The sequence below is a fragment of the Solanum dulcamara genome, chromosome 1, assembly GCF_947179165.1.
Source record: "Solanum dulcamara chromosome 1, daSolDulc1.2, whole genome shotgun sequence".
Classification (NCBI taxonomy): Eukaryota; Viridiplantae; Streptophyta; class Magnoliopsida; order Solanales; family Solanaceae; genus Solanum; species Solanum dulcamara.
The window spans coordinates 86,151,040-86,176,336 of NC_077237.1; the positions used below are offsets into that span (position 1 = coordinate 86,151,040).

General features: G+C 36.5%; 3 protein-coding genes across 3 annotated transcripts; 2 read left to right on the forward strand and 1 right to left on the reverse strand.

Annotated features, from left to right (window-relative positions):
- Positions 1 to 228: 228 nt before the first annotated feature.
- LOC129882648 (vacuolar protein sorting-associated protein 20 homolog 2-like) lies at positions 229 to 4,872 on the forward strand. Its single transcript, XM_055957036.1, has 6 exons — positions 229 to 681; positions 2,223 to 2,375; positions 2,474 to 2,626; positions 3,749 to 3,832; positions 4,363 to 4,528; positions 4,613 to 4,872. The coding sequence occupies exons 1-6, from the start codon at positions 580 to 582 to the stop codon at positions 4,636 to 4,638; spliced, it is 684 nt and encodes a 227-aa protein (XP_055813011.1). The 5' UTR covers positions 229 to 579; the 3' UTR covers positions 4,639 to 4,872.
- A 4,958-nt stretch (positions 4,873 to 9,830) lies between these two features.
- LOC129882664 (type I inositol polyphosphate 5-phosphatase 12-like) lies at positions 9,831 to 17,336 on the forward strand. Its single transcript, XM_055957059.1, has 12 exons — positions 9,831 to 10,310; positions 11,299 to 11,653; positions 12,184 to 12,436; positions 12,581 to 13,385; positions 14,221 to 14,345; positions 14,554 to 14,638; positions 14,820 to 14,985; positions 15,088 to 15,128; positions 15,207 to 15,474; positions 15,866 to 15,989; positions 16,064 to 16,427; positions 16,720 to 17,336. Exons 1-12 carry the CDS (start codon positions 9,954 to 9,956, stop codon positions 17,284 to 17,286), a joined length of 3,510 nt encoding a protein of 1,169 aa, XP_055813034.1. The 5' UTR covers positions 9,831 to 9,953; the 3' UTR covers positions 17,287 to 17,336.
- A 1,009-nt stretch (positions 17,337 to 18,345) lies between these two features.
- Positions 18,346 to 24,364, reverse strand: LOC129882656 (ankyrin repeat-containing protein At5g02620-like). Its single transcript, XM_055957047.1, has 3 exons — positions 23,283 to 24,364; positions 21,529 to 21,938; positions 18,346 to 19,704 (listed from the first exon to the last, which is right to left on the reverse strand). The coding sequence occupies exons 1-3, from the start codon at positions 23,740 to 23,742 to the stop codon at positions 18,844 to 18,846; spliced, it is 1,731 nt and encodes a 576-aa protein (XP_055813022.1). The 5' UTR covers positions 23,743 to 24,364; the 3' UTR covers positions 18,346 to 18,843.
- Between the last annotated feature and the right edge of the window lie 933 nt (positions 24,365 to 25,297).

The following is a 25,297-nucleotide window of genomic DNA, read 5'->3' on the forward strand; positions in this document are numbered from 1 at the left end:
TGTGAAATTATACCAAATATGTTATTGTTGTTGCAACTAATTTGGTACGGTTGGAATTGTTAGTTAACGGAGACCAAAACTATTTGTTCGTTAAATTTTAAGGACTAAATATGTATAATAGTATACTTTGAATGATGATATTAGTCATACCCCAAAATTTAAGGGACTATTTTGTTAAAATCTCCATTGGTATTCATATTTTAATTTTAATCCTAACAAGAATCCCTTTCTTCTTCTACCCTCACGCTCCCCAAAAGATTAAAGAGAAATTTTAGAACTCACAAACAGTTAATCATTTTTTCTTCTTTTCCAATAGATTTTCTGCATTTCTCCGTTGATATAATTTGCCCCTGTTGTCCATTTGATCATCGTTGAGGACTCTCCGATCCCCTGATTTCATATTTTCATATTGTTTTTTCAGCTTATAGGGAGGTCAATTAGGAATATCTAAAGGCTCTTTGCTCAGAGATGCAAGAGATCTCATTCTTGTTTTAAAATATATATATATATTTATTTTTTGGGGGGATTCTTCAATTTCGTCTTTTTTTTGTGGGTTTTGGTGGGTTTTGAATTTGGGAGATGGGAAATATATTTGTGAAGAAACCGAAGATCACCGAAGTTGATAAAGCGATTCTTTCTTTGAAGACTCAAAGGCGTAAGCTTGCTCAATATCAACAACAGGTATAAGGAGCTTCATTTCCCCCTTTTGGAAATTCTAATTGCAGTTCTCTTTTTGGTGGGCTAAACTTAAATTGCTTAATTTAGTCGATTATTTGCAGAGAAATCGAACAAAAGAAAGATAGATCATGGGTAGTTTTTGTATTTTTTTTTTTTGTGGAGAATTATAAATTGAAATTATGACATTGGGACTCAGCAATCATGTTGAGATGAAGTTGTGGAGCTATATGTTTTTTCTCAAGTCTTTCAACAATAACTACGTTTAGGAAGAATTAGTTTTCTATATTTGTATTTGAGACGAGTTTCTATCATAAACAATCTTTCTACCTCATTTTAGCCTCCTCAAACCCTACTTTGTGGGATTACACTTGGTATGTTGTTGTAGTTGTTGTTGTTATAATATTGGCATGCAATGAGTTTAAATGGTTATTGAGGGTTCATATAGCGGATCTCAACTTGTTTTTGTACTGAGGCATAGTTGTTGTTGTTGGTTCTTCCTTAACCATAACGTTATGTGTAGAGGAGATGTATACCAAAGTTTCTATATTTCTGAATGAATCGACCAGCTCTTCCGCATTGAGAAACGATTAGCAACTGAACTTGGCATTACCTAGAATATTTTAGTAACAATATAAATTACATATCCCGTATATCAGTGGTCATTTTATAGGGTAGGAATAGATTTTGACAGCTTGTTCTTACTTTCAACACATAAAAGATCTATCATAAGGTGGTTCTGATTTTAAAAAAATAGTAGCTTTCATAAAATGGTTTCTCATTTTTGTAGAAATTTGAGTAAATACTGTTTCATTTGATGCTGATGATAAGAAAAGCGAGCCTTCAATGGAGCTTTTGTCTTCTGTAATTACCATCCTAGGAAACAGTCTGTCAACTATATTCTGGATGCAAAAAGGTTATAAATGACTTAATGGAGAACTTTCTTTTCTTTTCTCCAAGCCAGAAAAGAGAATCTATGAATCGCCTAAATCTTCAAAACCATATAGCCTAGATATAAGTTGACTTACCACCTTTAGTTCAGAGCAATTACCTTCTGTGCAAAACCTCAAGTCCCAAGATCAACCAACTCTTGAAATAATGGCACTTAGTTGTTTATATCATATTTTCTATTAAAAATGACTGAAAAATTAAAAAGGACATTGTCAGGTATCATTGAAACTGGACGTGCAGCTAATTTAATTGTCCTGGGAAGTTTTACAGGAGAGTGACCCATCCCTTGATTATGCACTAAGTCAGAATGCTAACACTCCCCCAAAAAATTGAAAAGTAATAAAGGAAAGAAAACCCAACAATGGGTATAAGTTGGTTTTACATGAGGTAGGGGAAGTTTCTCGGAATTCTATTAAACGATGCAACTGAAGGATCAAGTTGATTGTCCACATTAAGAATTTAAAGGTTCTCTCCTTTTTCTTGGTGCCAAAGTCTCCACTTAGGGCTGATTTACAAGATGTCCTTAAGGAATATTCTACTGGATGCACATGTTGGTTTCAGACCTGCTAATCCCTTCTGCTATTCTTTGCTTTCAGCTGGATGCTGTTATTGAAGCTGAGAAACAAGCTGCAAAAGACTTGCTACGTGAAAAGAAAAAAGAGAGGGCCCTATTAGCTTTAAAAAAGAAGAAAGTGCAAGAAGAACTATTAAAGCAAGTTGATGTTTGGCTCATAAATGTTGAGCAGCAAGTAAGTAATTCTTCGTAATTCAGTTCCATACTTTTACTACCGTGCTATTTCTTATAAGAATTTAAATTGTTTTCTGATTTTATGTGCAATTCTTTTAGTTGGCAGATATTGAACTGACAAGCAAGCAAAAGGCTGTCTTTGAGAGTTTGAAAACTGGGAATAATGCAATCAAAGCAATACAAAGTGAGGTCAACCTAGAGGATGTTCAAAAGTTAATGGATGATACTGCAGAGGCAAAAGCTTATCAAGACGTAAGCTCTTTGGATATCTCATCCCCTGCTCATTTATATTTGGTTGTCTACTTAGTCTTGTGAGATTTGGGAGTTCATTTTGATGCTTGTATAGTGATAGTAGTTTTGATGTAGTACCCAAAGAGAGATGAGGGAAAGGTAAGGGGAAGAAATAAGAAAGGGGAGAAGAAAGAAAGGTAACAGGAAAGAGATTATAGCAAGGGGGATGGGACAAAGACGGACATACCAGGCAAAGAAAGGATAAGTGGAGGGAGAGAGAATTTTAAGAGGAGAGATTATAATAGGATAAAATTCATGTATGAAACAAAGTATTAAAGGCGTTCTACTTGTAGAATAAGAACCTCAAACAAGCTAGAACTTTTTATACGATTAAGGCTCTATATGTATCTAAAGACACGAATAAAAACCAAACTAAGTCTAGTTGATGACAGTTGGAGATGGAGAGAGTGATCAGAGATAAAAATCTGAATATAAAAGATCCAACATGATCTGAAAATAAATTTTACTGAATCTAAAAATCTGGAAAACATGTAAAGATGTTATTTGTTGAGAATCTCGTGTTTTGGTTGAGATTCTCAACTCTTTTGCTTCCATGGTGGCTATTTCCAGATGAGGATATTCTCTTTGCATAATCTTTTATTCTTTTCATATAATGGAACTGTCGAGCCTCAATATATATCCTGAAATGATTTTCTTTCCATCAGGAAGTAAGTTTCTCGATATTATCCCTGTAATCACTCTTACCTATGTATTGTATATTCCTAGTGTTTCTGGGTGAGGAAAGGTATTGATATTCGAGGATAGATTAACTTGAACAAGAAACGTCCTGCATGACTACTTATGCTTGAGGTGGCCCCAAGGAGTTGCTCCAAATTAGATTCTGCCACTAGGCACTTGTCCACCGAGCTCCCTTTGACTACCCTTTTTGCACTGCGTTGAACTAGTTTGCAAAACAATTTTGTTAAAAAAGAAATTACGTGGAGAAAGGGATCAATGTTGATGCATTTTAGTCTTTGAGCAAATAATTTGACTAGGTATTATGAGAGATCAGCTTGACAGTGAAGACCGCTCCTTTTCTTATCTTGTCTTTTTTTGTGCGTGACTGCTCGTATCTGTTTGTAGGAAGTCAATGCTATTCTTGGAGAGAAGCTATCTGCTGAAGACGAGGAGGAGGTTTTAGCAGAATTTGAGAATCTGGAATCTCAGGTCTGTCTATTTTTTTATGTAGGCAATTGCTGCTAAACCTTAGTTCATTTCTTTACGACTATATGCTCGTTCTGTTGATGACACCATAACAGCTTTGCTGCGGCTATTTCTGCTTAAACTACTAATTATCTTAATATTTTTCACCAAAAAGCATCTTAATTTGCCTACTTATTCTGGCTACACTTCCCTTTTCCAGTTGAGAGATAATCAACTGCATTAAATGATCACCTTCACTATAGCACTACAACATTATGGAGTTCTAGTATGATATTTGATGGGATGCAAAAACTTGCAGATATTGAATAAGACACTGTTATAATTCCACCTAGAGGTCTAGATGCCTTCAAAACCTTGAAAGCTATTGTGTTCTCATCCCTTGATATAATTATGCTCCCTCCGTTTCAGTTTATGTGTCTTAGTTTGACTGAGCATGGAATTTAAGAAAGAAAAGAGAACTTTTGAATCTTGTGGTGTATCATTTTCTAAAGAATTTCTCTAATATTTTACCTGATGGTGGAAAATTTGTACAGTTAACACTTCAAGATCTGCCAGAAGTTCCTTCTGCAATATCTTCTGGTGAAAATGTTGAAGAGAAACTGGATCTAGCTGACGTACCAACAAAAGCACCTGTTGTTACAGAAGCTGTTATGGAGGATACTCAAGATACTTCAGCTGGCGTGTCTGTGCAAAAGAAAGGTTACTATTTTTATTCACACACACACATACACACTTTTTTCTAAATTATCGATGTTTCTGAGTTTTTTGTTCAAATTTGCACAGTTTTGGAGGAACCAATACCTGCTTGATCCCAGCACAAGTTGGTTGATTCATAAGTTCGAATTTGATGAAATTTATCAAAAAGAATGTCAAGTTTCAGAATGCTATAAAAATCTTCTCTATGCTAAGAAGTTGTAATCTTTCGACGTTTCTGCCTCATCTCTTGTAATTTGTGCAGATTGTGGTTGTATTTCTCCGGGTCAGATTTGTACAGTGCTTTTGTGAGTTGTTGACACATAGTGGATCATTTACAATTGTCTTCATACACATATCCTACCAGTTTCTTATAATTTTGTTACTTTTGTTGTATTATGCAAGAAAGAAAGCTAATTGTCTTTGTTTCAGTGTGATGCTGAAACATTCTTGTAAGACCTAGCTCACGTTTTAGATTGTCCAATTGTGCCACAAGGCACTAGACAACTAATGACTGTAAACTCTTTCGACTTGAAACATCCTTAGAACTCGTGCCAATTCCAGCATATGCTAATTTCCTTACCATAATCCAAGCATTCAACAACAATATATCCAATGCAATTTCACTACGTGAAGTCTGGGGAGGGTAAAGTGTAGGTAGACGGAAAAAAATTGATCAAATATCATATCATTAAAATATTTATGAGCTAACACACACGAAAAATGAGAAAATCATCTAATTATGCTTATGCAGCCCTTAAATGCTATAAATATGTCGTAGATTGTGCCGAAACTATACGTACTCCGAGTATTTACAGAGGTTTCCATGAAGGTTTCGGAAAAAAATTGACTGAAAGCCATATTACTAAAATAATAATGGGCTAACACACACGAAAAATGAGAAAATCACATAATTCTACTTGTGGGGCCCTAAATGTTATGAATATGTCGTGAATCGTGCCGATGCTACATGTATTTCTCTTCCAAGAACTTGCGGAGGGTCTCATAGAGGTTTCGAAAGAAAATTGACCGAAAGTCATATCACAAAATATTCATGGGCTAACCCACCCGAAAAAAATGAGAAAAATCGCTTAATTCCGCTTGTGTGGCCCTTAAATGCTATGAATATGTCGTGGATCGTGCCAAGACTACACGTACTGTTCCTCTGGATAATTACGGAGGATCCAATAAAGGTTTCGAAAATTAACAAAAGTTATATCACCAAATATTCATGGGTAACATACACGAAAAATGAGAAAATTGTCTAATTCTGCTTGTGCGACCCCTAAATGGTATGAATATGCTGTGGATTAATACTATGAATATGCCGTGGATTGTGCCGAGACTACACGTACTGCTCCCCTAGGTACTTGCCAGTGGATACCATAAATGTTTCTGAAAAAATTGACCGAAAGTCATATCACCAAAATATTCATGTGCTAACATACACAAAAGTGAGAAAATCATCTAATTCCGCTTGTACGACTCCCTAAATGCTATGAATATGCCATGCATCGTGTCGAGGCTACCTGTACTGCCCCTCCAGGTACTTATGGAGGTCCCATAAAGATTTTAAAAAAAATTGACCAAAGGCCATATCACCAAAATACTCATGAGCTAACACACACAAAAAATGAAAAAATCATCTAATTTCGCTTATGCGGCCCCTAAATGCCATGAATATGAAGTGGATCGTTCTGAGGCTACACTTACATGTACAACATTTCTGGGTAATTACGATGGGTCCCATAAAGGTTTCGAAAAAAATTGACCGAAAGTCATATCACCAAAATATTCATGGGCTAACACACGTAAAATTAAAAAATCGCCTAATTTCGTTTGTACGATCGCTAAAGCTATGAATATATCGTGGATCGTGTCGAGTCTACATGTACTGACCGAATACTTACGAAAGGTTCCATAAGTATTATGGAAAAAAATTGACCAAAAGTCATATCACCAAATTATTAACGGGCTAAAATACACTAAAAATAAAATAATCGCCTAATACTGCTTGTGCGGCTCCTAAATATTATTAATATATCGTAGATCGTGTCAAGGCTACACGTACTACTCCCTCGGGTACTTACAGAAGGTCCTATAAAGGTTTCGGAAAAAAATTGACTGAAAGTCATATCATCAAAATATTCATTGGCTGACACACACAAAAATGAGAAAATCGCCTAATTCTGCTTGGGCGGCCTCTAAATGCTATGAATATGTTGTGGATTGTGTCGTTGCTACAAGTAATGATCCCTCGGTTATTTACTGAGGGTCCTATAAAGGTTTCAAAATTTTTTTTAATCGAAAACCATATCACCAAAATATTCATGGACTAACACACACGAAAAATGAGAAAATCGTCTAATTCTGCTTGTGCGGCCCTTAAATGCTATTAATATGCCGTAGATCGTATCGTGGCTACAGGTACTTCTCCTCCAAGTACTTACTAAGGGTCCCAAAAAGTTTCAAAAAAAATTAACCGAAAGTCACATTGTCAAAATATTAATGGACTAACACACGTGAAAAATAAAAAAATCGCATAATTTCCCTTATGGCCCTAATATGTCATGGATCGGATCAAGACTACACATACTGATCCCCCATATACTTTCGGAGGGTACCATAAAAAGTTTAGAAAAAAATTGACCGAAAGTCATATCACCAACATATTCATAGGTTAACACACACGAAAAATGAGAAAATCGCGTAATTCCGCTTGTGCCGCCCTAAATGCTATGAATATGTGGTGGATCATGTCGAGACAACATGTATGGTACTTACGGAGGGTCCCAAAAAGGTTTCTAAAAAAATTAACCAAAAGCCATATCACCAAAATATTAATGAGCTACCACACAAAAAAAATAAGAAAATCGCCTAATTTCGCCTGTGTGGCCCCTAAATTCTATGAATATGTCGTGGATCGTAATAAGGCTACACGTACTTCTCCCTTGGGTACTTACGAAGGGTCTCATAAAATTTTCGAAAAAAAATGACTGAAAGTCATATCACCAAAATGTTAATGGTCTAACCTGCTGCCTCAAAGAGATAGAGAGATTGTTTGCCCATTGGTGGACAGGAAGTAGTAACCTTTATTTTTTTCGTAATTACATATTACAAAGATACGTCTCTTACCACCCTTCTCTATCACTTAAGCTAACGTTCCAGTTGCTAACGAAAAACTCTTTTAAGCTCCCAAAAGAGAACTAAAATAAAGGCCTACACACTTTTTCAGAATGAGTTTTAAAAAGCTATAAATTTTTTTTACTTACTATTATTATTGCATAATTCAGATAAATAAAAGAAATAATGCCGATGTTAGAACACCACAATATTCCTCTTTTGAAGGTTAATTTTTTCAATGGTGAATCGATCATTCAATATCACCCTCGGCCTAACCATTCAATCAAGGAATTTTCCTAGAAGGAAACTTGCATTTTGTTTTGGAGCTCTTTTTATAGGGAAGCTTTCAAGCACAGTTTGGGGGGTAGGCCCCCCTATCTTATGAGTATTTGAACTGTAATAGTTATATTGAATAATTACTCACTTTTGCTAGTTATATAATTTGAGAAGATGATCTGGACCAATCACGTTTATTAAAAGTTGGTAATAGAGCACGAGAGACAAAAAAAAATGGTTATGATTAAAAGGATCTATCTCAAATAGATCAAGATCTATTTTCGGGCCATTTCTTGGTAAACATGTGTTATCAATATCTCTATTAGAACTATTGCTTTATTAAATGACTTACATAATTTTCTACCAAGTCTAAGGCCTTAGTTGCTTATATTACCAAAACATTTGAATTTGACTACACACGTGAATATTAAGATGCTTTATTAAGAAATAAATATTAAATAATTAAAATTATTTATTTTTTTCCTCAAGTATAGAACAGGGACGTATCTAGGGGGATTCCGTGGGTTCACGTGAACTCATGCTCCCTTCCCTAGATCATATATAGTAGTGTTATATTTAAAAAAAAAATACTTAAATATATATATATATATGTGTGTAAACCCACGTTCAAAGTATCATATAACGTGATGATGCTTGGGTGCACTTCTTTAAGTGAGATTAGAAATGTAAATCTTATATCTATTTTTTTTTCTCTTTCTAAAGTTTAGTAACATCTCTTCAAGTAGTTATCGGTAAGGCGTTTCAATTAATTATTTTTTTTGCTTTAATTTTTCAAAAACTTTAACTATCACATTGGAAATTACTAATTTTTTTTAGCACGGAAACGAATTCAGTGTTAAGAACCTAAAAGTCAAACGGATCAAAATTTATATCTTAGATTCATCTTTTCGTAACAGTGCACCCATACTGTCGAAATCCTGGATACGCCTTTGGTATAGAATATGTAAAACTTTCTTTATTTTAAATAAATTGTATGATGGTTGATGATGGTGATAGCTAGCATTGGTGGTTGTGAGTATCCATGGAGAATGATGTTTGCTAATGATGGTGATGTGGGTAGTAGCTAGTGATAATGGTAACTGGGTGGCAGCTAGTGATGATGGCAACTAACAATAATGGTTAATGGTGGTAGTTGATGGAGGCTGATAATTGTGGTGGATGATAATGATAACTAATGGTGGTGGTGAATGATGACGGCGATTGACGATATATAGTGAAGTGTGATGGTGACAATTGTTGGTAGTGATTAGTGATTTTTGTGGTAATAATAGTTGATGAAGATGATTATAATTAAGTGGTGGCTAGTGGCGATGACTTTTGATTATGGTGATTAACAACAATGATGGTTGTGACTGAGGATGATGGTTGACGACAACGGTAGTTGATAATGGTGGATGATGATAGAAGCAGTGACCAAATGTAATTGATGAATTGTTAGTTATGTAAAAATACTAGACATTTTAATAAAATTAAGACTTTATTTTATATCTTAATCATTCATATCCTTGACGTAAAGTGATTGTAACATTAGATCTGAATGATTTAGTGTGTGTTTGACCATGATTTTTCCTTTTTTTTTATGGAGTAAAACTTTGGAAAACACGTTTTGTCATAAATTTCTGAATTTAACCCAATTCTAATATTTTTTGAAATTTAAAAAACACCTAAAAGTTATTTTTATTTTTTTCACTTCAAATTACTCACAAAAAATCGAAACAAGACTTCAATTTTCAAGTACTCATATTTTTCATGGTCGAACGCGGCTAAGATTAAGACTTAAAACAAAAACTAAAACTAAAACAAAAACCAAAACTAAAAAACTTGATAATTGAAATTTAAATACTAATTCTCCACAATTCCCCGAACTCTGTTCCTCTTCTCATGCATATCCATCCACTTCCCCTCTGCTTCACTCACTCTCATCTATTTTTTCTCTGATTCACCATTTTAATTTGTTTCTTTTTTTGATAAATATTTTCATGAATCAGACTGAGAATTGAAATTGGATTACATGGACGAAATCAAAGATGATGATGTACATGAACCTGCTCGAGAAAAGGTTTATTACAAGCCGAAGCTGCGGACATTTACAGGGACGCATCACAAGATGCGTCCCCACGTCCATCTCCGCAATCGCAGCTTCGATGATAACATTATTCACAACAATTTACAAGAAGAAGAATTATTATACAAAGATGAAGAAGGCATTGGAGCTGATGATGATAATCATCATCATCAATCGCCTTTGGCAGAGTTTGAAGGAAGTGGTGGTGGAATAGGAAACTTTAAAGTACCAGCTCGTGCGCCTCTGCATCCTGCACGTCCAACTTACCTTGAGATAAGGCCACATCCCCTCAAAGAAACACAGGTGACTAAATGCGTATTTGTTTCATCATGGACAAGTCTTTTTATGAATGAAATCGGGCAAAAATGTTATTTTGTTGTTTATTAATCTATCTCACATGTAGTAATTGTATTAGGATGAAGACAGGGTGTGATAATGGTGTTCTATTTATCATTTTTCTTTAAATGGTAATGTTAGTGTTGATTTTCTTGAGGCGAGGGTCTTTTGGAAACAATTACTTTACCTTGGAGAGGTAGTGGTATAATCTGCGTACACTTTATCCTCCCCAGACCCTATTTTGTGGGATTTTACTGGGTTTGTTGTTGTTGTTGTTGTTAGTAATGTTAGTGTTAGCATTGAGGTTAACAACAAGATATAAATGTTGGTTAAAACAAGTGATATGGGGGTAAGAGTTAGAAATACTTGTAAAATAAAAGTGACATCCGTGATATGTGTTAGCTTTTTTCTAGTGCTGGTAAGGGTTAACAGGTATCTCGTGGAATTAGTCGAGGTGCATGCAAGTTGACATGTACACTATCACAACAACAACATGCCTAGAGTTTAGTCTCACAAGTGGGGTTTGGGGAGGGTAGAAGATACATAGAACTTACCCCTATGTTTGTGGGGTAGAGAGGGTGCTTCCGATAGACTCTCTGCTCAAAAGAGAAGTTTCCGAATCAGGGAAAACAATGACATCCATTCATAAGTGATGAAGATGTTGTCTCTGTGGTGAAAAACATGTTTTTTTGGAGAAAACACTTTGGAAGTACTAGAATGACTTCTTCAAGAAACAGCATACCAAACACAACGAATGTATTATGTTTGTTTGTAGAACAAAGGTACACATGTTGGGAGCACAGTTTTTGAATGTGCAAAAAAGAAATCGAAAATCAATTGAACAATATTTGAAATTGATGGGAAGTTTTTGATGAGTAATGCATGAGCTTCTGTAGTTTTTTTCTCCTTATCATCCTTTTGCATTTTCTCTATTAAATTTTAAATACTAACGCAGGTTGGGAAATTTTTGAGGACCATTGCTTGTTCAGAGACACAATTATGGGCAGGACAAGAATCTGGCGTTAGAGTGTGGAATTTTTCAGATCAATATGAGTGTGGGATGGGAATTGGAGGACGGGCAAGGAGAGGGGATGAGGATGCATCACCATTTTATGAGTCAGCTGATATGTCACCCGCATTATGCTTAATGTTTGATTCTGGGAATAAATTGATCTGGAGTGGGCATAAGGATGGCAAGATTAGGTCTTGGAGAACAGACCAGCCTATTTCTGTTGACTCCTCTTTCAAGGAAGGCCTCTCCTGGAATGCTCATCGTGGGCCTGTTCTTTCGTTGATGCTATCTTCTTATGGTAATATCTGTTTTTCCTTGCTTATGATCCTAATCAGTGTTTATCATTCTGATCACAGTATTGAAATTCTTGTTAGCTTACATTTCACTGAAAGAAGTGGTCTTCTCGATTTTATTATCTTAAACTTGAGATATGTCATTGGAAGTATCTTGTCCATAGTCTTACGACTTACTACCCTTGGAAAATTAAATCTTGTTTTGAGTAAAAGGATCTTATTTGTTCGTCAACCATATGATCCTTCTTTCCTAGTACCAAGAAAAATTGATCAAGATACTAATGTTCTTGCTACTTGTTTTGAAGATACAAGTTGCACAATTCAAAGAGTCAAAATGAATTGTACATTTACTATTTCATTTTTGGTGTAAAGAAAACTATGTAGATGAAGCTGAAACATTGCTACAGTTTCTAAAGTCCCTATGAGATGAACAAGGACATAATTTTGTGCTTCAAAGTTCTATTGCTATCTTTAATTTTGCTCCTGACATTGTTCAAAGGACCAATATATCATGACTACTCTCTTCTCGGTCTAGGTGATATATGGTCTGGATTTGAAGGTGGTATCATAAAGGTTTGGCCCCGGGAAGCAGTACAGAAGTCTCTTTCTCTATCATCTGATGAAACACACATTGCTTCTTTACTTGTGGAAAGGTCATTGGTTAACCTTAGAAGCCAAGTTACAGTTAATGGTGTATGTAACATCTCATCTTCTGATGTAAAGTGTTTGCTCTCTGATCATGTAAGAGGAAAAGTGTGGGCATCGGGATCTTTATCCTTCTCGTTATGGTATGTTCCTCTACATTGCTTCCAGATGAATATGATATATGTATTTGTTCTATGTTAATACATAAGAGAAGAGGTAAGATTTAAAGACTTTTTTTTTTGTTAATTGCTTAGCCACTAATTACCCTGATAGTTCAAAAACTGCAGGGATGCACGAACCAGGGAACTCCTGAAAGTGTATAATGTAGATGGTCATGTTGAGAATGGAGTTGATATGTCATCTGTGCCAGACCAAGCATTGGAAGATGAGAGTAATGTCAAGTCTGTCTCCAAATCTAAAAAAGAAAAGTCACAAGGAGGTAACTTTTTCCAGCGTTCACGCAATGCTATAATGGGAGCTGCCGGTGCTGTACGTCGAGTTGCAACAAAGGGGTCAGGGGAAGATAGTAGGAAAACAGAAGCCATTGTTCTTTCATCTGATGGAATGATTTGGAGTGGATGTTCAAATGGCTTACTTGTGCAGTGGGATGGGAATGGAAACCGCTTGCAAGATTTCCATCATCATCCTTGCGCTGTTCTATGCTTATGTGCTCATGGTTCTCGAATATGGATTGGCTATATAAGCGGTATGGTACAGGTCCTGGACCTTGAAGGGAACTTGCTAGCTGATTGGGTTGCTCACAACGAGCCTGTAATAAAAATAGCAATTGGGGGTGATTATGTTTTTAGCTTGGCTAATCACGGAGGTATACGTGGATGGACCCTTGCCACTCCAGGACCTATTGATCACATATTGCAATCAGAAAGAGCACAGAAAAGACATTTATACACCAGACAAGAAAATTTTAAGATCTTGGTTGGCACGTGGAATGTTGCTGAAGGAAAAACCTCACAGGAAGCACTGGCAACTTGGCTGAGTTCTTCCATTTTGGATGTTGCGATTGTAGTAATTGGGTTGCAAGAAGTAGAAATGGGAGCAGGTTTTCTTGCAATGTCTGCTGCAAAAGAAACTGTAAGCTATCAAAGTACATCCCTTACATCTTGTAAAGAAAATGAACCTTGCGCCTAACTCAAATGAAAAAAAAACTAGCTCATGAGGTGATGATTGTCCAACACCATATATATATATATAAGTAAATAACAGCCCATTCCCTCAATAAATGTGGAACATTCTATCTCCTGCATGCTAGAGCTAGACATTTGGAGCGTGGACAACATAACATCGGAGTCTAATATAACTAAGAGTTGAGATGAGTAGCTCTAATAACTGTTCAAAAATAAGTAAGATATGCTCTCTCTAACATCTTAAGTTTTTAGATGATATGGTCACACACTTCAATATAGTATCAGAGCAGACAAAGTTCTTGGCTTCGAGTCTCACCGCCACCCACTATCAAAAACAATTTACACGTGTTTATCCCATGAAAAAGTATGCTCTCTTTAACAACTTAATCTTTTAGATGAGATAGTCACATACTCAACATATACCATGTAAAGAAAAAGTACCTTGGCCTTTTTCTACCTCAAAAACTAGCTTAAGAGGTGATCAGGGTTGTCCAAGTCCATCATTACATAGGAGGATCATGGAAGTGGGAATCAAACCCACACATATTGGGTGGATACTCCCACTATACTACTAGAACAGAAGCCTTGATGATGTACAGGATGATCTACATGCTCAATTTAATTACAAGATTTGATCTCTTTGCATCTCTTTTGATAGTTCCAAGTCTATCATTAATTCAATTTTGTGTTTGATAGAATTGATGATTGAGGATACTCATGTTTGGACCCATGTGGATAGTGACACCTTATGCTATCTTGATCTTGTCTACTGTGCACTGTAGGTAGGACTAGAAGGAACTTCCAGTGGGCAATGGTGGCTGGAAGCAATAGGGAAGACTTTGGACGAAGGATCAACTTTTGAAAGGGTAGGATCAAGGCAACTAGCTGGCTTGATTATTGCTATCTGGTAAGAACTAGTGTGGTTGCTTTAATGAGCTATTCTCCATTTTAAAGCTGAAGTGCAAGTTGTACTTCATAAAAAAAACATGCATCATAGAACATCTTTTTGACTGGACTGGGTGAAGTATTTCTTCCATTTGGCTCCTGCCTATTCATACTACTAAAATATTACTTTCAACAACATTATTTAACGTTGATCGTTAATCTTAACTTAGGGTGAGAAAAACTCTTAGAGTACATGTGGGAGACCTTGACGTTGCAGCAGTTGCATGTGGTTTAGGACGTGCCATTGGTAATAAGGTAAGTATCTCTTACTGTTATGAGGAATAACAAAACATTGATCTTGTCATCAGAATTCGTCAAGCTGTTTAAGTGTTCAATTTGGATAAAATAAATTTGTTGTCATTCAAGGTGAGGTAATGAAGATAATTGAGACACTAAATATCTGCCACAATTTCATGGTTGTACAATTATAATGCAGGGTGGAGTTGGTCTGAGGTTAAGAGTATTTGATCGGATTATGTGCTTCGTGAACTGTCACTTTGCAGCTCATTTAGAAGCAGTCAACCGCCGCAATGCTGATTTTGACCATATATATAGAACAATGGCTTTCACTCGATCTTCTAACCTTCTTGACAATGTTGCTGGTATGCTGCGATACCTGTTTTTGACTTTCTCTCTTGTCTTCTCCACATATTTACTGTGGCTGCTTTACTCTTCTGGTCTGCCATGGATCCTCTCTCTTGCAGCTGGTGTGTCATCTGCTGCTCAAATGCTTCGTGGTACAGATGTATGACGTGGTATTTGTATTCATCTGTTTCATACTACTTTCTTCTATTGAACGAAAGCTTGACTTTCTCCATTTCAGGCTGCAGCAATTAGTCCCGGGAAGGGAAAGCCTGACCTTGCTGAAGCTGATATGGTGATTTTCTGTGGGGATCTTAATTATCGTCTTTTTGGAATATCTTATGATGAAGCAAGGGACTTTGTCTCACAAAGATGCTTTGAATGGCTTAGAGAGAAAGATCAATTAAGAGCTGAAATGAAAGCTGGTAAAGTTTTCCAAGGGATGCGTGAAGCAATCATCAGATTTCCTCCAACTTACAAGTTTGAAAAGGGGAAACCAGGATTATTAGGTGTGATTTATTTGTAATGACTATAACATGTGACTCAACATCTTACTTTCTTACACTGCGCTAAATATTGCTCCCTCCATTTCAATTTATTTGTCCTACTTTTCTTTTTAATCCGTTTTGAAAAGAATGTCTCTTTCCTTTTTTGGCAACTTTCCACATGGCATGTTTAGGACCAAAAGATTCAAAAGTTTACTTTATTTTCTTGAACTCAGTGTTAAGTCAAAACCAGACAAACAAATTGAAACGGAGAGAGTAGTTAAACTGCTTATAGTGTGTTCTTATGATAAACATATGTCCAAGAACCAGTTTAAGATTTCCCTTTTGGATTGTTGTATTGCTTAATGCATGAGATGTTAAAAGTACTGAAGGACTTTTTCTCTTTCCACTTTAGGATATGATTCTGGGGAAAAGAAACGAATTCCAGCTTGGTGTGACAGAGTGCTATATCGAGATAGCCGGACAGCTCCTTCTATGCAGTGCAGTTTAGGGTGCCCTGTAGCTGCTTCCATTTTACAGTAGGATTTCTCAGGGCTTTCTTCAAGTAGGTCTTTCTTGGTTAGTGTAGAAACTGATTTCACTTATGTGACAGGTACGATGCTTGCATGGAAGTGACAGATAGTGATCACAAGCCTGTGCGGTGCAAATTTAATGTCGAAGTTTCCCTTGTTGATAGATCAGTAAGGAGACAAGAGTTTGGGAGGATTTTCCAGTCTAACGATAAAATCAGGTCTTTACTGGAAGAAATGTATTATATACCTGAAGTAGACGTCAGTACCAGCCAGATATTACTTCAGAATCAAGAAACATTCAGCTTAATAATTACCAACAGAAGTACTAGAAAAGATAATGTTTTTTTCCAAATCACTTGCCAATATCAATCAGCTATCAACAAGAGCAAGCAAACATCAGGCTATCGTCCCAGAGGTTCCTTTTGCTTTCCCCGTTGGCTTGAGGTGATTTCCAGGTCCATGTATTATTGAACAATACCTCTTATTCAATGGTTGGATTGGATGTTCCTTTTCTCATCATAAAATGGATTAAGGCGAAATTCCGTTTGAATAGTACATTTTGTAACATGTAGTGACACTGTAAATGATGCAAAAAGCATATGCTTAACTCCAAGAGTCTGAGATCACAATACTATACTTTCTTTACTAAAACAGGAAATTAGCATTTTATACTTCTTTGTACTGAAAGTAGGCCTCTTCTGCAAGCAATGCCATCTTATAATTTTATCTGATTCAGGTTAGACCTGCAGCTGGCATGATCAAATCTGGTGAAGATGAAGAGATCTTGGTACATCAGGAAGAGTTCCGTAATTCAGAAGATATTCCTGATGTTATTCCACCAAGCAAATGGTCTGAGGAAACAAGAGGAGAAGAAGTGATTTTAATGATCAATGTGAAATCCAATGGCGCAACGAAGGTAAGAACACATCAAGTACACGTCTGCCGCCGTTTTTCAACTGATGCAATATGCATGATATCAAGAAACAGTTCCACCAGAAATGAAGGGAGCTCCCATCACAGGTCAAACAGTTCCAGAAGAAATGAAGGGAGCACCTACCAGAGTTCAAATAGTTCTATAAGAAATGAAGGGAGCTCCCAACACAGGTCAAACAGTTCCAAAAGAAATGAAGGAAGCACCTACCAGAGGTCAAATAGTTCCATAAGAAATGAAGGGAGCTCCCAACACAGGTCTGCTCTTCAACAGGAGAGCGTGTCCAATGGTTCCAGAAGAAATGAAGGGATCTCCCACCACAGGTCTGCTCTTCAACAGGAGAGTGCCTCTGACATGAATAAATATGAATGACCATCAAGGCATGAAAACCTATAAACCCAAAGAAAACAAGGTTCTTTTTTTTCCCCTCACAATTGGGGGCAGAGGATTACAAGGTAGGGAATCAAACCCTCACTAACAAAGTGAAAATTCAGGTAGCCAACTAACTGAGCTACTAAGATTCCCGACAAGAGGGTTCCAAGTCAATGTTCTGATGTAAAATTTTGGGATTCCCTTGCTGAAAATGTGTGGTAGGTCTTGATGTATATATATACACTCGTAGATGATTAGTGCTAGAATAATCCAGTTCAGAAATCTGGATATAGAGCATCAATTCGCTCTTCCATTTTTTTTACTAGAATTAGGTTCCCTGATTATTTTTTTTGTAGTTATTATTTATCTCAAAATTATACGATAATTTTTTGTGCTGTGTTCATTAGAAAGCAGTATGTGCTTCACCAAAAAGACTTGCTTGTAGAAATGCAGAATTCTGTATTGTACATTCCTTTTTTCTCAACTATTGTTCCCTTTTGTTTTAGATACATTCAGCGAAAAGCCGGTGGGGGAATTTCTTTCCTTACATATATGAATGTCAATTCACATAAATAATGCTGGATATGTAATGATTCTGGTACCTCATTGGAATTACCACGTCACGTCTAAAATCAAGATATTCTGGATGGAGAAGAAAAAACAAAGTTGTGCTCATTACTCTTAGGCATAATACATGAACATACTCTCACACTTGGCTTCAGCTGGCAAGTAAACACTCCAACTTTGAGTATGCACGTCTAGACTCTTCAACTCATCTCCACTGTGTCAGTTAAACAGTCCAACTTACAAAATGATCATCTAGACACCTCTGAATTTTATGTGTCATGTCAACATCGAGTGTCCACGAAACACAATGAGAAAGAGTTGGAGTATCTAGTTGTCAGTTGACATCAAATTGAGGTGTCTAGATGTGCACTCTCAAAGTTGAAATGCTTAGGTCAAATTTGAATGTTTGTTTACGAGCTCAACTTTCGAACTAGCTCATTCTCAGTTTTTTTTTCTCTTCATGCTGGCAGAATTCTAACAAAAGATGGCAGATGGAAAAGAAGGAACTTTCATGATGATAGAAAAAAGCTATCATAAATTGTACAATGACACCATTTTGTTTGATGAACTAAGAAGTTGATCAGGTATATAGGCATAAAAATAAATAGCAGCCATCCCCATATTCTTGTCACCAAGTTGCAATCTATGTACTAATTGTTTTATCCATGTAGACTTCCAGAAAGCCTGCGCCGCGAGCTGTCTCATTTTTATGGTAAATAAACTGAAAGATCTGCTAATGCTTCAGTTGAACTTCCAAGAAAGATGCTGCAGGGACTGATACCGCTCCGATAGTATTGTCAATCTATTGAAAATTTCTAGTCATTTGTTCCTGAGAAGTATAGATCCCTTCCATACTTTCACCATTCTGAATCTGGTGCCATGTCAATGTTTTTGAACTTCATGGTTAAGAAGTGCATACATTTGGTTATAGTTTCAGTTACCGAGCTCTGTGTTTGACACCATAGGCAGAAAGCTGCCCAGTTATTCTACCTATACTGCATACATCTTCTTGTAGTTCTCACTGCATAGCTCTGGATCTGATGCCACAGACAATGGGAAAGAACGTGAATTAGTCTCAGTTCTACGAATGCTCCTCAACCTTGATTCTTCTAGCCTATTTTGAACCACACAATAGCACATGGAGCCAATCGTAGTGAGCATTATTATGCAACCAACCACAGTTGCATACACGGCAAGCCATCTTTCCTTAGATCCAACTACCACATAACTTAGAGAGATAAAGGCGACTGAGATGAAGAGACAAGCTGCCCACATTAGCTTGTTTATCCAAAACATGAGTCTTTTCTTTGCTTTCTGTTCAATCACGACCACAGACGTCTGGACCACAACAACAGCAACTGAAATAAACAATGCCATACTGTCAAACAAGAAGAAGATTATAAAAGCTGCTTTTCTCCCTATGTGTGCTTCTCCAAGCGAAAATCCATCTGTTTTATCTTCAACATATTGTCCAGGTACAGTGAAGATAGCAGCAAAAGCAACAGTAGCGATAAGGACAGCAACAACGGTTGCATTGTTGATGGCATTATTAAGACCACTAATGTGGAGCTTCTTCACCTTCATTGCAATTTTTCGTACTTTGAAGCCAGTCTGCCTACTCTGTTGGAGCTGTGAGTGCACATCATGTTTGATGTCACTGACAGTCTGCTTGAGCTGCTTTGCAGGACCGGGGGGCTTCCCATAATCTTTGGAATGGGTAGCTCCGGCCTCTTTCAAAATAGAAACAAGCTCCGGAGTTCCAAACTTTTCTGCAATATCAAGAACTGTTTCTCCAGCTTTATTAAGGGCGTTAAGATCAATGCCCTCAATTGATATAAGGCATTGTACCATCTGCAATTACACATAGCATAGTGTTATATAGGATGTTGTTTTCCTTGACTGAACATGTAAAAGAAACATTGTATCATCTGCAAGTACACATAGCAGAGAGCACCCAAGAGTGTCGCCTAGTGGTCAATGAAGCGAGTTGAACACCATGAGGTCTTAGGTTCAAATTCCAGCAGAAACAAAAAACACTAGGTGACTTCTTCCCATTTGTTCTAGCCTTGGTGAACAGGGTTACCTGGTAAATGTTGTTGGTGGGAGGTAACGGGTATCCTGTGGAATTAGTCGAGGTGCGCGCAAACTGGTCTTGACACCACGGTTATCAAAAAAAAAATGTAAACAGACAGAATCCCAGAAGAGATGGATTTGGAAGAAACATAAAAGGATAACATTTTGCTCCTTCGTCCTTTTGGTTGAATTAGGTCAGCTATCTTGTTTTAAGGAGGCATCAAAAATAGTTAGCTGTTTACCTCAGTTCTTGCAGATTCCAGATTTAGTGAGAAAGAAAAAATACAGGGAATTTATGGAAGGAAAAGGGCGTTGTGTTGACGAAGAAGTATAGTTTTCTCTCAAATAAATGAATCCATTTATCAGTTTTTGTTGGAATTTTTTTTAGAAGTTCCTGCATTTCAAAAGCTTCTTCAGCATTCAGAGAACTAGTAAATAAGATTATGATAATGGGATAGTTATCAAATCTTCCTTCAACTTCTACATTAAGTTATACATGAAGTACCCCTTTTTGGTTTCTCTTATGGCATAACACAACCATAAAAATAAGCTACTTCTGAATTAGGAACTTATCACATCAGTTGGGCCAAAAAGATGGTACATTTACAAAGAATGCTGTATGTCTAAATTTTTATATAAAACTAAAGTAGCGGACGCTGACCAAGTCCGTGCAAATCATAGAATGTCATCAGATCTCATGCTTGAGGACATGATAATTGTAGTAAAAGATTTAAGTGTTTCTGAATGTTCCTTCTCTCCAGGTACATAACTGTCCAGAAAGGAAACTGGAACTTATCACTAAGTCATTTCAATAAGAGTTAATGGTCAAAAACACACCTGAAATATCACGTTTTTGCGAGTTTCCTACTTGAGCTATTAGGTGTTCACTTTTCCTACCTGAACTATCACCAACTATTTATGAAAACACTCCTCAAATGATAGTTGAGGTGTGTATTGATAAATAGTTGGTGATAGTTCAGGTAGGAAAAGTGAACACCTAATAGTTCAGGTAGGAAACTCGCAAAAATGTGATAATTCGGGTGTTTCTTTTTAGGCATAATACATAAATATGCCCTTTAACTTGGCCTCATTTCACATTTATGCCCTCCAACTTTGGACGTGCACAAGTAGGCACTTAAACTTGTATAAAATTAAACAAATAGACACACATGTCCTACGTGACACAATACACGTTGGACGCCACGTAAGACATAAAATTGTCATGTATGATGCCATGTAGGACGAATGTGTCTATTTGTTCAAGTTTTGGATAGTTAAAGTTACTACTTGTGCACTAGTAAAATTAGAGGTGATAGTTGCCAACTGAAGCCAAGTTAAGGGTCATATTTATGTATTATGCCTTCTTTTTATCATTCTCTCTTTCAATAACTATTTTGTGGCACGACAATGAACTCTCCCTTCCCCTGCCCACCATCCCTCAAGTTTGTAACTTCCAATCTTGATAAACCAAATAAACAGTATTCTCCTGATCTACCAGCATTTTTCTTCAAGATACAGAACACATCCACATTGCCTCACACATAACAAATCTCAAGTTTGTGGAAGTTGCTTTACGAAAAAAAACAGGTTAAACAAACAAACCTGTACCCGTCCCTTTCTTGTTGCAATATGAAGTGCTGTGTTTCCTTTGTTATCTTCCAAGGACAACACAGCAGGATTTGGTTTGATTAATTCGAGCACGATGTCAACATTTTGTCCCTTTGCAGCCATGTGAAGGGCAGTCTGGCCTTTTTTATCTGTTCTAAAGCCAATCTCAGGATCCTTGCTAAGAAGGGATCTAACTATCTCCAAGTGTCCCATTCTTGCAGCTGTATGGAGCACAGTCTTTCCGTTGTTCCGAGCTATCTTAGCAAGGTTAGAATCAATCTCCAGAAGCATATTTACTACATGAATATGTCCCTGTGCAGCTGCAGTGTGTAACGCTGTAGAATTGGACGAATCTGTGGTCATGACTAAGTTTGGAAAGGAATTCAGCAGTTCCTGCAGTACATCTGCAATTTTATACAAAGAAGTGTTTACAAGTGCAAGTAAGAAAGGAACATACTGAATTCAAGTTTAACAAGTATCCACAAGAAGGTTGAAACAATAATAATACTCCCTCCGTCCCAATTTAAGTGTCTTACTTTCTTTTTTGGTTTGTCGCAAAAAGAGTGTCTCTTTCTATATTTAGTAAGTTTTCTAATTCCAACTCCTACACGGCAAGTTTTAGACTACACGATTCAAAAATCTCCCTTTGTTTCTTAAACTCCGAGCCCAGTCAAACTTAGACACTTGAATTGGGACAGAGGGAGTAAATCAAGACTTGACTACTAAAGTATCTTTTTTATGGTCCCCACAAACATATAAGCTCTAATGTGATCGAGTTACAAAGGCCAAGAGTTAGGATCGAGGTTCCAGTTGATTTTTGCAGTTTGATAAAACAACCCTCAAAGACTATTGAGACTACATGGAGAAATGTACTAAAGAAAACACAACGATTTATGTGGTTTGATCATCAGACGTATGTCCACAGACGGAGATTAGCAATCCACCAAGACCAAGTGTCGTGAAGCTCTCAGCGAAATCTGACAACCTTGCATTTACCAAAGAGTTCTGAAAAGTGGAAACATTTTTGTCACGTTCTAGCAGATAGCTTGTGAAGGAAAATGTGCCTTCTTTTCATCTCATCTCAGTGCCAACCTTGAGTGACATTTGTATCCTGATAATAAGTAAAGTAGAACTACAAAGTTCCGAAATTTAGAATTCAAGAGATACAGAATTTCTGAACACTGTACGATGAAGACGATACTCCTAAAAGGGGGAAAATGGTTTGATCTTGGAAACTAAGATATAGGATAGGAGTTGCAGACTCTAGTCACCATTAGTATAGGGTCAGCTTGGTGCACTAAAGCTCCTACTATACACGGAATCTGAGAAGGGCAAACCAGAAGGGTTATTGTATGCAACCTTAACCTGTATTTCTACATGAAACTGTTTTCACGGCTTGAACCTGTGACCTCCTGGTCATATGATAGCAACTTTATCAGTTACGGCAAGACTACCTTCAGTTACCATCACTATTATCAGTAATAAATTGCATTTGAAGTACCAAGTTCAAGTCCACAATTATACTAAATAAAGCACAATTTATCCATCTCATTCATGAAGTCCACATTTTTACTGGCAATTTTTTATTTTCTTTGAAACCAAATCTGGAAAGATATTCTGAGAACCACAGATAATATCAAAACTGACTTGAGATGCGAAAAAATCTACATTCTCTATCCCATAAATTAGCCTAATTAGATTTGTCAAGAATCGAAGTTGATTTGCTCTATAATTAATAGAGGACTCACCTAGATGACCCTGCCTTGCTGCAACATGGAGTGTATCATAACCATTATTTGCCACAATAGAAGCAATTTCAAGGTCTAAATGTTTCAAGAACTCTGCAACAACCAAACAATGGCCATTCTCAGCAGCAACATACAAAGCAGTCTCACCCTCATGGTTTTGCTGACATAACAAATCTTTTATCCCTTTTTCATCAAACTTTTGAACAATTTCTTTCACCTTTCCTAAATTTCCTCCTCTAGCTGCAAGATGCAGCAGGGAATCCCCTCGTTTTCCCGGTGAATCCTTACCCCTTTTCCTCTCACCACCAAAACTCATTTGCCTCTCCATTGCTATCCTAAAACTTTTCTGTTTTTCCATTATTCCTCTAAAGCTCTTCTGCTTCTCCATCGCCCCGTTTCGAAAACTTTGTTGTTTTTCCATTGTTGCACCCTGGAAACTAACCTGTTTTTCCATGATCATAAAGAATTTAACCCCCAAAATCCTAGTGGAATTCTTGTATATTAGAATAAAAATACCAACTTTTTCCACTTTCAAGAACTACAAAGATTGAAACTCTTCATCATTATCAATTCAATTTGGAAAGGGGTGTACTAAGAAATTGAAGCAAATTTAAGAACCCTTTATACTATAAGTCTTGGAGCTCTCCAGCAAATCACAAGTCCAGAAAGAAACAATCTTTTCAGTGGATTTACAGAACTATACAGTATATCAAGAACTCAATCAGACAAAAAAAGAAACAATCTTTCAACAACTATAGAGCTCAACTTCACTTTTGATGAAACCCCAAAAGCTGAAAATCAGATGAAATCTTGAAAATTCCTCAAAAATATCAAGAACAGAAAACACAAGTAAAAACAAAAGAGCAGTATAAAGCAACAAAAGGGTCACTGAATCCAATGGTTTTTGCCCACTTTTTGTTTTTGTCAGGCTCTTTTAAAGTTGGTCTTTACTAATATTAAAATCCCCAGATGAAATAAATCAACAGAATAAGACTCCTCCTTTTACTTTTTTCTCATTTTTTTTCATAGGACATTAGAATATACAAGTTGGTTACTTAAAGAGGCTTACTTGTTCAACATTTTGTTTTAGCAGCACTGGGGCGTAGCTCAGTGATTAATAAAGTAATTGAGAATTGCGAAGTTTCAAATAAAAAGCAGTGTGTATTCTTTTCGTTTCAATTTTTGTTTATCTAATTTTAATTTGACATGAAATTTTAAAAAATATATATTAAATATACCAAATGTCATTATTTCTTTATTATTATAATTTTAAATTTGTCATATAAAAAATTGAAAATTAAGAGTCGTCAAGAAAGTAAAAAATCATTCGTTTTGCTACCAATTAAAAAAGAAATAAAACAAACAAACAGAAATAGCAAAAATAATAAATCATTAATATTTCATGAAATTAATTAATATAGGTGTAAACCGACTCAAAAACCGTGATTATAAAACAATGGGCAAGTTGTTGGTGTTATCTGTTGATGTTATCTGTTAACATCAAAACGTGCACTAAAAGACAGATTACATTACAGAGAGCAGTGGGGGTTCATTGGCCATTGTTATATTTGCCATATTCTTATGCATGCTCATGACTCATTAGATGATAAGATAATTGGTGGGGCCATCCTTTATGTTGGGTCCCACAATATGAGGATTTGAATGGATAAAAATCATAAGGCAGTTATTAGTACGTCACTACTTTCTCTCTTCTTTCCTCTGTAGCCGCTACACTGTAGCCCTACCGGAATGGCGTCGTCAACGCCGGTGGAACTCTTCAAACCACCGGATCAGTCCCAAAAGTTGCATAATCCTCAATTGATCCAAACCCATCAGGTATTATCCCCTAATTCAAATCATATTTCTTCGAATCTGCAGGAAGAGAACGATATAGCAATTTCGAAAGAAGATTTGAACTGTGCTCAAAAATGCATTTCTTTACAAGAATCCGGATTTCAACGCCAAAAGGAGAGCTTCAACGAGCTTAGCAATCTCTCTCTGTACAATACTCTTCC